A 12664-nucleotide genomic window follows, 5' to 3' on the forward strand; every position below is an offset into this window, starting at 1 on the left:
AACCACCCTAATTTTCGGCTAGCTGATTGGACTGATTTCTAAATATGCCATTCAATCCTCCTGTGATTTCGGATAGCTGATTTCGGGTATACTTTCCAAATATACCATTCCAAATACACACAATCTATATACCATTCCAAATATTTGGTAAATGTGGTAACATTAATTCCCCAAATCACAGGGAACCAGTCTCAGCCGAAATTGTGGCCTTTCAGTAGTATATTTTTTTTTCCAAATTTATCCCTCAGTTTTCTACACTGTAATCTCAGCCGTCGAAAAAATGTGTACCGATCCTAGGGTCCAAAATATAGGAGACAATTTAGGAATTCAAAAACTTCCCTGTCATATTATATGGATGTGTACCGATCCTAGAGTCCAAAATATAGGAGACATTTAGGAATTCAAAAACTTTCCTGTCATATTATATAGATATAGATACTCCTGCTATCCAATCTCCCTTCTTACATAATACCTCCAAACCTAATTTCGCGTACAAACGAGCTGTTAAAGCATTAGCGGTGAGATGAATACGTTGGCTTCATCCGCCTTCTGGTCTAGTCTTCAATTCTGCAAGCCCGATCCTCACATATTCCTCCGAGTCAACTCGGAATCGCATTACATTCCCGACTTTCAACTCCTCTCTCTCTCTCTCTCTCTCTCTCTCTCTCTCTCATCGTCTTCTACGCAATCAATCCTTCTCAAAATCTCTCCGTCGACACATTTTCAGCGAACTGTCAATCCTCTCTCCAACCATGTCGACCGCACCCTCTTCATCAACCGCAGTTCCTTCTTCCACCGCCACCGACGCCGAAACTCTCCGGCGAAATCGAATTCTGTCGAGCAAGCTCTACTTCGACGTGCCTCTCTCTAAGGTCTTACGCCCTCACAGTCTCACTCCTCTCTAATGTATTTCGTCGGAACTTCGGTCCTTACTGATTGAACTCTAACTTTCTTGTATCAGGTTCCGCTTATCTACTCCCCATCCTACGATATCGCGTTCCTCGGCATTGAAAAGCTGTAACGACCCTAATTCCTCTCTCCTTAAGTTTGAGAATAGGATTGTGGTCTTAGTTGTGATAGGTAGATGGATGTAGCTGTAATAAGGACCTTCAAGTAGTTCATTGGGTTTATCTTACTTTTCAGCTAGTACATTAGAAAGGAGTCGTAGAAAAAGATGTCATGAACATTCAGAAAAAGGAGAATCCAATCATTTGTTTAGATTTGAAATGGTGAGAAAGGATGAGAATGAAAAAGTAAAGATTATTGGTATTTTCTCTCCCTTGCGATGAGTCTTTTAGAAACGAGCTGGCTAGAGAGGAGATTCGTTTAATGACTTAGACGAGTGCTTGTGCCATTGAGAAGCATCCATTTTGTGGAAAGACTTTTGTCCGTTTGTGGCAAGAAATTCAGCTTTTGACAAAAAAATTTGGGTGGGCGTATTGGAAGTCTAAAGCCGTACATATTAAAAAGCTGAAACATTAATAAGAATTTGAGTACCTTGGCATTTCATATCAACTCCTTGCCTATATATATGGTTGTGGGAAGCGAGGGTTTTAAACATGCTATTTTACTAGAGCAATGTTCGCTTGATTTTAGAATTGTGCCATTCATGGATTACCATGACTTGCTTCTCACTCACTGCACAGTTTCATCAGCTGCAATTTAATGTTATAAAGCATCAATGATTGGTTTATCAAGTGTTGCTTTGAATGATTTCCTCGCCTTATGGGAAAAAAGATAAATGTATCTCCTTACTTCAAGAAAATGACACTTGATTTTGGTATTGGTTCATGGGATTAAGTTCCTGTAACTGGTCTTTTACTTGCAGCACAAATTTTGTTGTGCTATAAACAACAACTGACATGTTTTTGCATTATTTGTCAGAGTAAAAAACCGTAGTGATCAAATTTTTGTTTTTGAAATTTATTTACCTCCAAATTTTTTTCTTCCAATGGGGAAAGAATTCTGAATCACATTACTTTGCAGTCTATTTAAAATCATTTTTTCACGAAGATATTCATTGGCCGTGGAATTGAAGTTGTGATCTCAATTGGTTTTTGGTCTTTAAGTTGCAGATAATGTGAGTTTGGATAATGATCTCTTTCACTGCTTAACCACTGTTTTTTTTTTATGAATGTAGGCACCCATTTGATTCTTCTAAGTGGGGTCGCATCTGCCGGTTCCTGATCGCAGGTGGTGTTCTGGACAACAAATGCATAGTTGAGCCTCGAGAAGCTACAAAAGACGATCTTCTAGTGGTACCTGCTGCATTTCAATATAACTCTTGCTCATTTAGAATTAGGATTTTTGCCATATAGTAATGGAAAGTTGATGCAATCTTCAATGCAATTTTTATGGGGTTCAGCATCAAGCAAAGTTAATGCTAGTTACGAAGTCATCTCTCTCTGTGTGTGGGTGGGGAATATATATTTCGCTCCCGCAAAGAGTAACGGAGGGTTTAAATAGATAACAGTGGCACTCAACTGATTTCTGGCAGTAGGCTGCCAGTAGCTGTGGAGGTCTCTTGCCAGTTAACACATTTGAACAGCATGTAAATTCATAAGTAGCTTCAGGATTTTTAATGACCACACTCGTTCGTTTATTCTTTGATAGTTGCAAAGGTAAAGTTAATTTTTCCTACATTATGTATTTTATGGTGGACATCTAGATGTTGCCTAGTGCCCAAAACTAGTAGGCATTTCTTTTTTGTTTGTGAGTTCTTTTCTGGTCACTTCTCCCCTCATTTTATCAATCCAATCTATATGTATTGCGGTTTGCGGAGGAAGAATTGGGGAGACAAGTTCATAGTTCCTGCCTTCCTGGTATTATCCAATCGATTAAGTTTAACTTTTTATGCCTAACAATTTTGGTAATTGTGCCAGGTGCACTCAGAGTCATACTTGAATAGCCTAAAAAGAAGTTCGACAGTCTCCATCATAATTGAGGTACTCTTTCACCTTGCAGTATCTTTTAATCTCTTATTCTTTATGTTGTTATGGAATTCCTTGTAGTCTCTCGTCTGCTTTTTCCAAATGTTCCTTATTGTCAAGACTATCATAGATGCCTTCTGCAGTTCTTATGTGAAGGACCGTTTGAACGATCTCATTTAGTGATAACCAGAAAACAAACTAGTCTAACTTAATGAGTTTATAGTTTCAGCTGATGGTTGTGTTCTACTGATGTTCTTAAGATTCTTGACCACCTGTGAGGTATGATATTCAGGTCCCTCCGGTAGCTCTGTTGCCAAATTTTCTTGTGCAGCAGAAAGTTCTTCACCCCTTCCGCAAGCAGGTGAAATTTGTATTTCTGTGATCTAACAGTCTTTTTTTGTGAGGGTTGGCTGACACTGACCTAATTCAACTGTAGGTTGGAGGAAGCATCTTGGCAGCAAAGCTTGCAAAAGAGAGAGGTTGGGCTATCAATGTTGGTGGTGGGTTCCATCACTGTTCTGGAGATAAGGGAGGGGGGTTCTGTGTTTATGCAGACATATCTCTCTGTATCCACTATGCATTTGTCCAGTTACATATTTCGAGGTACTGACACTTGGAACTTATATCGTTACGGCTGTGCATTTACAAGCTGAGACGTTGAAACTGTCAATTACAACAACTTTATTGTCATCATTAACTACAAATCATCTGTCTGCAGGGTGATGATAATTGATCTTGATGCTCATCAAGGAAATGGCCATGAAAAAGATTTTTCTGATGACAGTATGATTTTGCAAATAATCATGGCAGTCTTATTGACAGTTATTGTGGTATCACGTGTTAATTGATTCTTTGTGGATACTGACAGGAAGAGTTTTTCTTTTTTGATTGTCTGACAGGAAGAGTTTATATTCTGGATATGTACAATCCTGAAATTTATCCATTTGTAAGTTGTCTTCTTTTAAAAAGCTGTATCTTTGGCTTCAAGCGGCCATCTGTTTGCATGGCTTTTTTCTTTGTAATATGAAGACTAACTAGTCCATTGAGACTCCTGAACAACATGAAAATTTTAGTTTTAAGTTAGGTATTGATATCTTAGTTATTCTTTCTCATTTACTGCTCTTTTTTTTATGTAGGATTATGAGGCAAGGAGATACATTAGTCAGAAGGTTGAAGTAGCGGTGAGCCATGTCCTTGACGTATAGATTCCTTGTTTTTGTTCTTAACGTACCATCTTCCATTCATTGCGTTTATGTTCTACAGAGTGGCACTGCAACGGATGAATACTTGGCAAAATTAGATGAAGCACTAAAGGTAAGCGTTGATGACAAGATGACCAGTTGCTCAACCTCGCCATTTCTTCTTGATTGATGCAACTTTTCTGGAAATTGTCCTTGAGAATACCTCCAGGAGGAATTCTTTGACATCGCTAACTTGAACTGGTTTTAGCATGTCCTTTTCGTTAGAACTACAAGCAGAGTGACTTATAATGTTTCTATAGTGCTCCACAGTTGGACGTTTTTTGCATTGTATCCAATATCGTGTGTATGACAGTTGGACGACCTTATTCTAAGCAATGATTCTGGGTTTGACAATAGCTTGTGCGTGCTCAGCTAGGTCGGAAACCAACTTTTAATTCTAGGGTCATACAAGAACTACGGCAATGTGCTTCCTTTGTTTTGTCAATCCATTTTCCTTAATTGTCGACAGAGATTTTGGTGGATGGTGACTGGCTTATCACAATTCACAACAAAATAGGTAAAAGAAAACAAAAAATGGAAGTAGACGAGCAAAAACTACGTGCACATATGAATGAGTTTTTTTCCCTTTTGGATGACCTGTACAGGTTCGACTAGCTTATCACGTACAGATGTGAAAGGGAAAAGGACAAATAGGTACAGATTTGAAAGGGAAAAGGACAAATAGGAACACGTAGGAGGGGAGAAGAAACTATTGAATAGATACACAACGTTGGTCCCATTTCATAAAAGTGTAAAGCTTTTGCACAATTGATAACATGATATTAGAGCCTTCATTATGGGAGGTCTTGGGTTCCAGTCTCTGCATTTGCATTTGTCCCTGTTTGTATTATGCTTCTCCCCGTTGCATTTTGTTTCACTCTATGATATGTTGTTTGCATGATTGCATCTCTACGTGCAAGGCGGGGTTGCACATGAGGAAGAGTGTGGAATAGGTTGATATACATGTTTAGCCGATTTCCTTAAAGCTTAAGCTTTTGATTAACAGAGACAATATGCACATACAATCTCTCCTTTGGGTTGCTGATATATTGCATGGGAAACATTGAGAACTTGTACTTTCCATACCTCGTACCAAGGAATTAAGGGAGTTAAGAGCCTATGATTTGGAAGCTTTCATCGATAATACTTATTTCTGTTGAAAGCGTTGCTAAGGATATTGACTATTTTTAAGGTTGCGGGGCGTATGTTTGATCCTGAGCTGGTGTTGTACAATGCTGGCACAGATATTCTAGATGGAGACCCATTGGGCAGGTTGAAGGTAATTTCTGTTGCAATGCCCTTGCTCTTTCTACTTTTATGTTCTCTTATTTGTTCAGACAGTTGGATGTTATTTTTATTTTTGTTAAATGAGTTTTACATGCTACTGGTATGATCTTAGAAGTTGCAATGGCATGTGCATTTTGACACCGTGTAACTAAATAATGAATATTCATACTAATGGAATTACAAACAAATTACTGGTGCAGTATCGTAACCATTCCATAACCGGTTCAATTGGTTATTGTTTGTGCAGTATAATCTTATTGTGTACAGTGCGTTACATAGTGAGAGAGGAAGATTAGAAGAAATAGGTCCCATTATGGCTAGAAAAAGTGGTTGAATTTGGGAGGACAAGAGATGTTTTGACTGTACGAGGAAACCAGGAGAAAACTCTGCGCACATTTCATTGCATGGCCATGAGCCATGACAACACATTGAATCTCTTAGTGGATGGCTGCTTACTTTCTTTTTTCCAGCCACGGAAATTTTGTATTTTAGTTGTTTGAGCCGCGTTGAGAGTTAAGTTGGATACTGTTGCTTTTTTCTTTTTTCTTTCAAGTCCTAGGTATTTCACAAAGTATACATTAGGGCTTTGGAAAATGGGATCACAAGCAAAGCGCATAATTGTTGCTAGTTTTTTACCATTTTGTCTCTTTCGTATTTGCTTTAAATGGAAGAAGTTAAAACATAAACTTTATGGACATGCACTACTGGTGAAAGTGATAGCAAGAGAGTTTTTTTTGGAAGTTAAAGTATTTTATAACCAACCAAAAGAAAGGAAAAAAGTAGCAAGGGAATTTCCTTGAACTCCAACAGGCTATACAAGTGAAGACTAAAGCTCCTACCCAACAAAGGGCCAGGAAAACAAAACCTATACTAGAGATTTACACAGATTTGAGAACAAAAAGAGGAACCCTCCAAGCCTCAAACAACCTTCGATTAGCTTCAGATGAGTCCACATTACACCATCCATATAAACAAGCTCGAATGCTCTCAACAATCTGATCGCCCACAGCCTGCCACTCCTCACCTCTCTAACGAAAAATCCTATTATTCCTTTCTCTCCAGATATGGTAAATGGCAGCTGCAAAAACTAGTTTGAAAACTGTGCATTTGATGGTTTTCCCCTTACAAAAATGGATACTCCAAACTATCTCATCCCGCAAAAACCAAGAAGCTCTATAGATGCTACATTTTGACAAAAGCAAGCACCAAACAGCTGCAGAAAAGGGACAGTGGAAGAAAAGATGGTCATGGGATTCCTCTACACCCCCACATAAAACACAGCTCTTATCACTGGTGACCCCCCAAACCATAAGCCTATCATTTGTAGCCAGCTTGGCATGGAAAGCCAGCCACTGAATCAAAGCCCAACAAGGGATCTGGTGCTTAAACCATACCAATTCATACCAGGGAACTTCCTCCCAAGGTGTCCTTAAAGCCTCCCAAGCTGACTTAGCAGAGTAAATACCATTATGAGTAAGAGTCCAGATTACTCTATCCTCCTTCTTAGGATGGGGAAGCAAATCCTGTGGGGTATGCCTCATGATTTCTTGACTAATAGCATTTCGGGGTCTTGGCCACCTCCAACTGTGATTCACAACAATAGAACTCACTTTAGCAGACAAAGACCCACCCATGTTGTAGACAACCCCTTCCCCAAACCTGGAAAAGAGTGGTCCTAATGGGTGCCAATGATCCAACCAAAGAAAGGTAGAAGCCCCATTCCCAATAATGTGTTTAATAAAAGTAGAAGCAATATTTCTGAGTCCTAGAATCTTATGAAAAGTCCAAGAACAGTCCACCGGGATTTCCATGTGCCATAAACAATGCTGCTTGATCATGAAGCTATGGATCCATCTAACCCAGAGATTGTCAGCCTTCATACTCAGGGCCCACAAATGCCTGATCATTGTTGCTCTATTCCAGTCTTTGAGACGCCTAAACCCAAGACCCCCTTCAGATTTAGGACAACACACTGAGCTCCAGCTGATCCTAGCCCCAGGGATTTCAACTCAACCCCTTTCCAGAAAAAAGCCCTCATAACAGATTCAATTTCCTTCAAAAGTTGTTGAGGGAGGATGAAAGTGGAACACCAATAGTGCTGAATACCAGTAAGAACAGAACTAATAAGCTGACATCTACCTCCGTAGGTCAACAATTTGTTGGCCCAAGAGGCAATCCTACCCACCATTTTTTCCTTAAGGCACACACAATCAGCATATCTTAGCCTAGTAGATATGAGAGGTACTCCTAGATACTTAACTGGGAGAGAAGCTTCAGGAACAGCTAAAATACGAGGGGTTTGTTTTCCATCCTAGATGCAGTTCCTTAAACCTATCCCTTATTATTTTTGCTGGCAACATACCTCATCATATTTCGCTGTTCTCTACTTTCCATCGGTTTCTATGCCGGCTCAACATGGTTGGCCAGATGACCAGAATTGGTTTATTAGAAATTCTGTGCAACAGTTAGAAGGGATAGGAAAGAGGTCTAGCAAAACTTACAGCATTGATGCTTAACTCTTGTAATGCCAGAGATGATTTATCTTTTACCAAATTACCACCGTTGAAAAGATTGAGCTGTTACACCACCATTTGGAAAGCTAAATATACCTTTGCATAAAAATTGGTTTCACCGTTGTTCTTGGGGAAATTACGTAATAATATCAGCAGTGTTTAATGGGTTGTCTGTACAGATAAGTCCTGATGGGATAACAAGGAGAGACGAGAAGGTTTTCAGATTTTCCCGTGAGAGGAACATACCTCTTGTCATGCTCACTTCAGGTCCATGAACTTCATATACTGCCTCCAGTCTTCCTTTTCTTCCTCTTGTGTTGTTGGTAAGGGACACCCTACTTAACTATCTGCGTTTCAGGTGGTTATATGAAATCCAGCGCTAGAGTAATAGCAGACTCCATCGAAAATCTTTCAAAGAAAGGCCTGATAGATGTGGTGGGTTCTTCAGGAAAAGTTTAACGGAGCTTGATGTTATATTGAGGAGATCAAGGTCTTCGGGTCAGGTTTCAAATCGGTTTGTCTCAGATGATGTTATGTTAGTTGATCACTATATAAGTATATAGAATGTTTATAGCAGTGTGCAGCGAAATGTAAAAGCAAATGAAGTATGTACATAATACCAATGTGTGAACAAGTCGATAGTATATATAGTTGCCGGAAACCTAGGGGTGTCGGCTGAATGAGGGAATGACCATCACCTTTCCAATTTTCCTCTTTTCCCCTGGCTGTAAACAATTGTATAAGTAAAACTAGTTGCAGGTTTTGCATAAATCATGTCTCAATAAAATGTTTTTGTTTCTTATAGAGTAAAATGTTTTTTTCTTATATGAGAAATGGGCAAAATGTGAGTGTGTTTCCAGATTTCCCCTGTCCCCGTCATTTTTGGACTCGGGAGACCCAAATTTGGAGAACCTACTTTGGGTTTTGACTCTTAGATCTGATCGGCCTTGACGATGGATTTGGGGAACTAGCTTTGGGTTTTGGCTCTTGGATCTGATCAACGTTGAGACAGTTTTTTGAGCTCTCCAACGGCAATGATGGTAGCATCTGCAATGGATCCAGTGGTGATCATTCAGCCTGTGATGGGAACCAGTTTTAGCTTGGTGCAGATCTAGTCTACTCTCTTATCGGTTCCTCTATTGTTGGGGTTTGGTGAAGATGGAAAAAACCTTCTCTATCACTCTTTTTACGAGAGAGTGCTACTCCACCAACTTGAGAGAGGTTAGAGTCTGATTCTCCACCAAAAAGCTTCATTATCCGTGTTTAATACTCCCTCCGTCCCTTTTTTATAGTTCTGTATTTCATTTTGGGCTGTCCCTTAATAAGTGTCCATTTTGTAAAGTTAGTGGGTAAAAGTTGGCGCATTGTCTATTTTATTCCTAAAAGTAGATTTCTTTTTGAAAAATAAGTGAGTAAAAGTGTAATGATGATGGGTAAGTAGAGAAAGTGGAGGAAAAAGTTGATGTGAAAGGTATAATGATGATGTGTTTTTAATAAGTTGGAATTACGAAGCAGGACACTTAAAAAGGGACGGAGAGAGTATGACATAGACAAAATAAATAAATAAATAAATGCCATAGACATAGACACCCATTCAATACAAAAAGTTTTTCTGTCCTTTTCCCTTTGTCTGACTCTGACGCGACTAATCGTGTTGGCAATGGACCCGTTGGCCCCTTGACATTGGAGTGACATTTTTTAGGCCTAGTTTCGTTAACCAAAAAGTTAATTTCATCTTTATTTTTAAAAAATCACTTTTGTTAGTTTTATAGTACCAAATTTCTATGTATTATTGGTTGCTCACGACAAGAGAATTCGAAAAAATAAAAAATAATGATTTTTACACAGTATTTTAGAAAATATCCAACAAAAACTCAAAAAGTTTACTTTGAGTTTTTCTTGAATGTTTTCAAAAATACTTGTGTGAAAATCATACTCTCTCTCTATCCCAATTTAAATACCCCTACAATGTTTTTTGCAATTTCAAATCCAAAAATATATTTCTACATATTATTTTTTAAATTTTTTTACACCAAATTATAGTTCTCAATGAGCACTTTAATTTGGTGATTGAGTACTTTAATTTGGTGTAAGAAAATAAAAAAGATCATATTTAGAAATATATTTTTTAAGGGTTTGAAAATGTAATGAAAACCGTAGGGAGTATTTAAATTGAGACGGATGGAGTATTTTTTACTTTTTCCATTCCTCTTGTCGAAACTAACCAATAGTATACAAAAATTAGACGCAAAACTTACAAACACGAAAGAAACTTGAATAAGAAGAAAACCCACAATTGTGGTCTATGACCGTTTTGGTTAGTGAAAACGAAGCCTTAATAGAGAGCACAATCCTTAGGGCCCATTCTTCTAAATTTTTGTCTTAAAACTTTTTTCCAGTAATTTATAGTTTTCGTTTTCTTTTATTAAGCTTTTCGTCATAAATTTCGAGTTCATTATTAGTCTCGACGAGTCGAATCAGAAAAGTATAAAAATGTGGACTGATGTTGAAAAAAATTTATAGAAGACAACACTTCAGATAAAAAAGACAGTTGTTTCGTATTTTTTAGTCTTTAGTGAAATTTTTTTTAGGTCATAAATTTTTACTTTTTAGACTCCTCTCATTGAAGCTGATGATTAATCCAAAAAAATAAAACAAAAATTTTAAAAAAAACGAACAAAACACATAAAAGGAAAAAGAAGAAAAAGTTTACAAGAATGACACTTTTTTCGAGCAAACCAAATCATCTCAATATTATATCAAACCCGGCCAAAACATATACAGTACAATAAGGGGACACTACCGGTCCCAAAATACAAAGCTAACAAAAGAAAATAAAAACAAAAACGGAAAGAAAAACAGGGAAAATAGAAAAAAAAAACGTATGGAACTACGATGCCGGAGTCGGACCCGTTGAACATACTCGTAAGGATGGGTTGGAGAGGCCGAAGTTGAGAGGCCAGATATGAACACAAAGCAAGCCCTCCTGGATAACCCGCTGCTCCAACTCGAATTTTTTCCACCACAAACTAGAGGCAGAAGCCGTCTTCGTCGCCGGTACACTGATTCCAAGAAAAACCAAATTTAAAACCCTAGATCTGATTCCTGAGTCAAAAAATAGAGGGAAGAGTGGGAAATCTCAACTCACAAAGCAGAGAATCTTAACCACCTCACAACTTTGAGCCAGGCAAGCGAAGAAGGAGAAGGAGAGGAGAGAGGCCGGAGATGGGGGATTGAGTGGTGAGGAGGAAGGAAGTGGGAGGGGGAGGGGGCCAAAAGAAGGGGGAGGTGGGGAAGGGGGACGGCGGAGGGGGTGGGGAGGAACCCACCCCGACTCTCTCTCTCTCTCTGCCTTGCGTTCTCTGGACTCCTACAAGAATGACACTTTTGATTGAATAAGTATTCCGCAATTTGAAACATAACCACCAAATAATTATTCAATGCCTTACATTGCGCCTAAGACCTTTTTTCTACCACACATTTCAGTGGCAGGCAAAATATATGAACTCCATCACAATGTGTAGTAGAAAAGAGGCCTAGACTCCACGTGGCAACATTACCTAGGGCACTGAATATTACTCCATAATCGCTTAATCCCCTAACAAATTTAATTATCGTACGGTCTACTTAGTTAGTAATAGTTAACCTTAGTATAACTGTAATATTTAAAAGGAGAATTTTTACAGTCTATATATTTTTAAAAAAACGGCTTTTAAAATTTATCTTTCCGTAGAATGCAATTCATAATCCTTAACCTTGTATAATTGTAACAATTGAAAGGAGAATTTTAACACTCGTATCATAGAATAAAATTCGGAAAATATATTAGGGGTGCATTTCTGCTATATTATTGACCACATGCTAAAGGACATAGTCAAATTAGGATGCTAGGAGCGTGCTGCACAGCTACCGTGTTGTGCAGCGTGCTGCGCGGCCGCCGGTGCCGCCTTGCCGGCATCGGCCCAATGATCGGAGACGTCCACTGCGCAGAGCTCATCGAGTACTACAAGTGTACCAAAAATCAACCCGATCAAATATCGTTAAGTGTCTCATCGGAACATATATAACTTGGAAAAAAAATGAATCCTAATGGATACGAAACACTGGATCAAAATCACTGAATCCATTCTTTTCGAATTATATGTGTTCCGATGAGGCACTTAACGATATTTGATCGGGTTGATTTTTGGTACACTTGCAATACTCGACGAGCTCTACGCAGTGGACGTCTCCGATCATCGGGCCAATGCCGGCAAGGCGGCACCGGCAATCGCGCAGCACGCTGCACAGCACGTAGCTATGCAGCACGCTCCCAGCATCCGTCAAATTATCTTCGCTAAATGGTGTTTTAGTTGATATATGTGAGAAAAACGACCTGCCAAAAAGTTTCCAAAATAGAAAAAGACTTTAGTCTATTTTTTTTAATCATTTTTATATCTCAGTAGTAGGGCTGCAAACGAACCGAGCCTAGCTTTACAGTATTCAAGCTTGTTTATTAAGTTTTTAACGAACCCGAGCTCGAGCTTAGTGAAAACTTAACGAGCCGAGCTCGAGCCGAGCGGGCCTTAGTTTGACTCGAGCTCGAGCTTGTTCACGAGCTTCAACAGACTAACGAAAAATGTATATATATATCCTCGCATAGGCCTAATACAACTAAAAACATTTTGATTGTAAAGGTATATATATCTTTCAT

At 38.7% G+C, this 12664-nt stretch overlaps 1 protein-coding gene across 2 annotated transcripts; it reads left to right on the plus strand.

Moving 5' to 3' along the window:
• The first annotated feature begins 521 nt into the window (after positions 1 to 521).
• Positions 522 to 8775, plus strand: LOC131306717 (histone deacetylase 2). Of its 2 annotated transcripts, XM_058333127.1 has the most exons (13): positions 523 to 872; positions 962 to 1017; positions 2141 to 2258; positions 2883 to 2945; positions 3223 to 3291; positions 3367 to 3533; positions 3649 to 3713; positions 3830 to 3876; positions 4067 to 4111; positions 4194 to 4244; positions 5364 to 5450; positions 8151 to 8238; positions 8330 to 8775. In XM_058333127.1, the coding sequence occupies exons 1-13, from the start codon at positions 753 to 755 to the stop codon at positions 8428 to 8430; spliced, it is 1077 nt and encodes a 358-aa protein (XP_058189110.1). In that variant the 5' UTR covers positions 523 to 752; the 3' UTR covers positions 8431 to 8775. The 2 variants fall into 2 exon arrangements, with proteins under 2 accessions (XP_058189111.1, XP_058189110.1); XM_058333128.1 differs by lacking the exon at positions 4194 to 4244 and having other exon boundaries at positions 522 to 872.
• Positions 8776 to 12664: the final 3889 nt, after the last annotated feature.

Source organism: Rhododendron vialii, chromosome 11a, assembly GCF_030253575.1.
Source record: "Rhododendron vialii isolate Sample 1 chromosome 11a, ASM3025357v1".
Taxonomy (NCBI): domain Eukaryota; kingdom Viridiplantae; phylum Streptophyta; class Magnoliopsida; order Ericales; family Ericaceae; genus Rhododendron; species Rhododendron vialii.

Excerpts from the sequence above, each read along its gene's own strand:
- LOC131306717 (XM_058333127.1), top strand. The coding sequence starts at position 753 with ATGTCGACCGCACCCTCTTCATCAACCGCAGTTCCTTCTTCCACCGCC. Across the intron at positions 3,292-3,366 it reads TTCACCCCTTCCGCAAGCAG|GTTGGAGGAAGCATCTTGGC; the intron begins GTGAAATTTGTA and ends ATTCAACTGTAG. Across the intron at positions 3,714-3,829 it reads AAAAGATTTTTCTGATGACA|GAAGAGTTTATATTCTGGAT; the intron begins GTATGATTTTGC and ends ATTGTCTGACAG.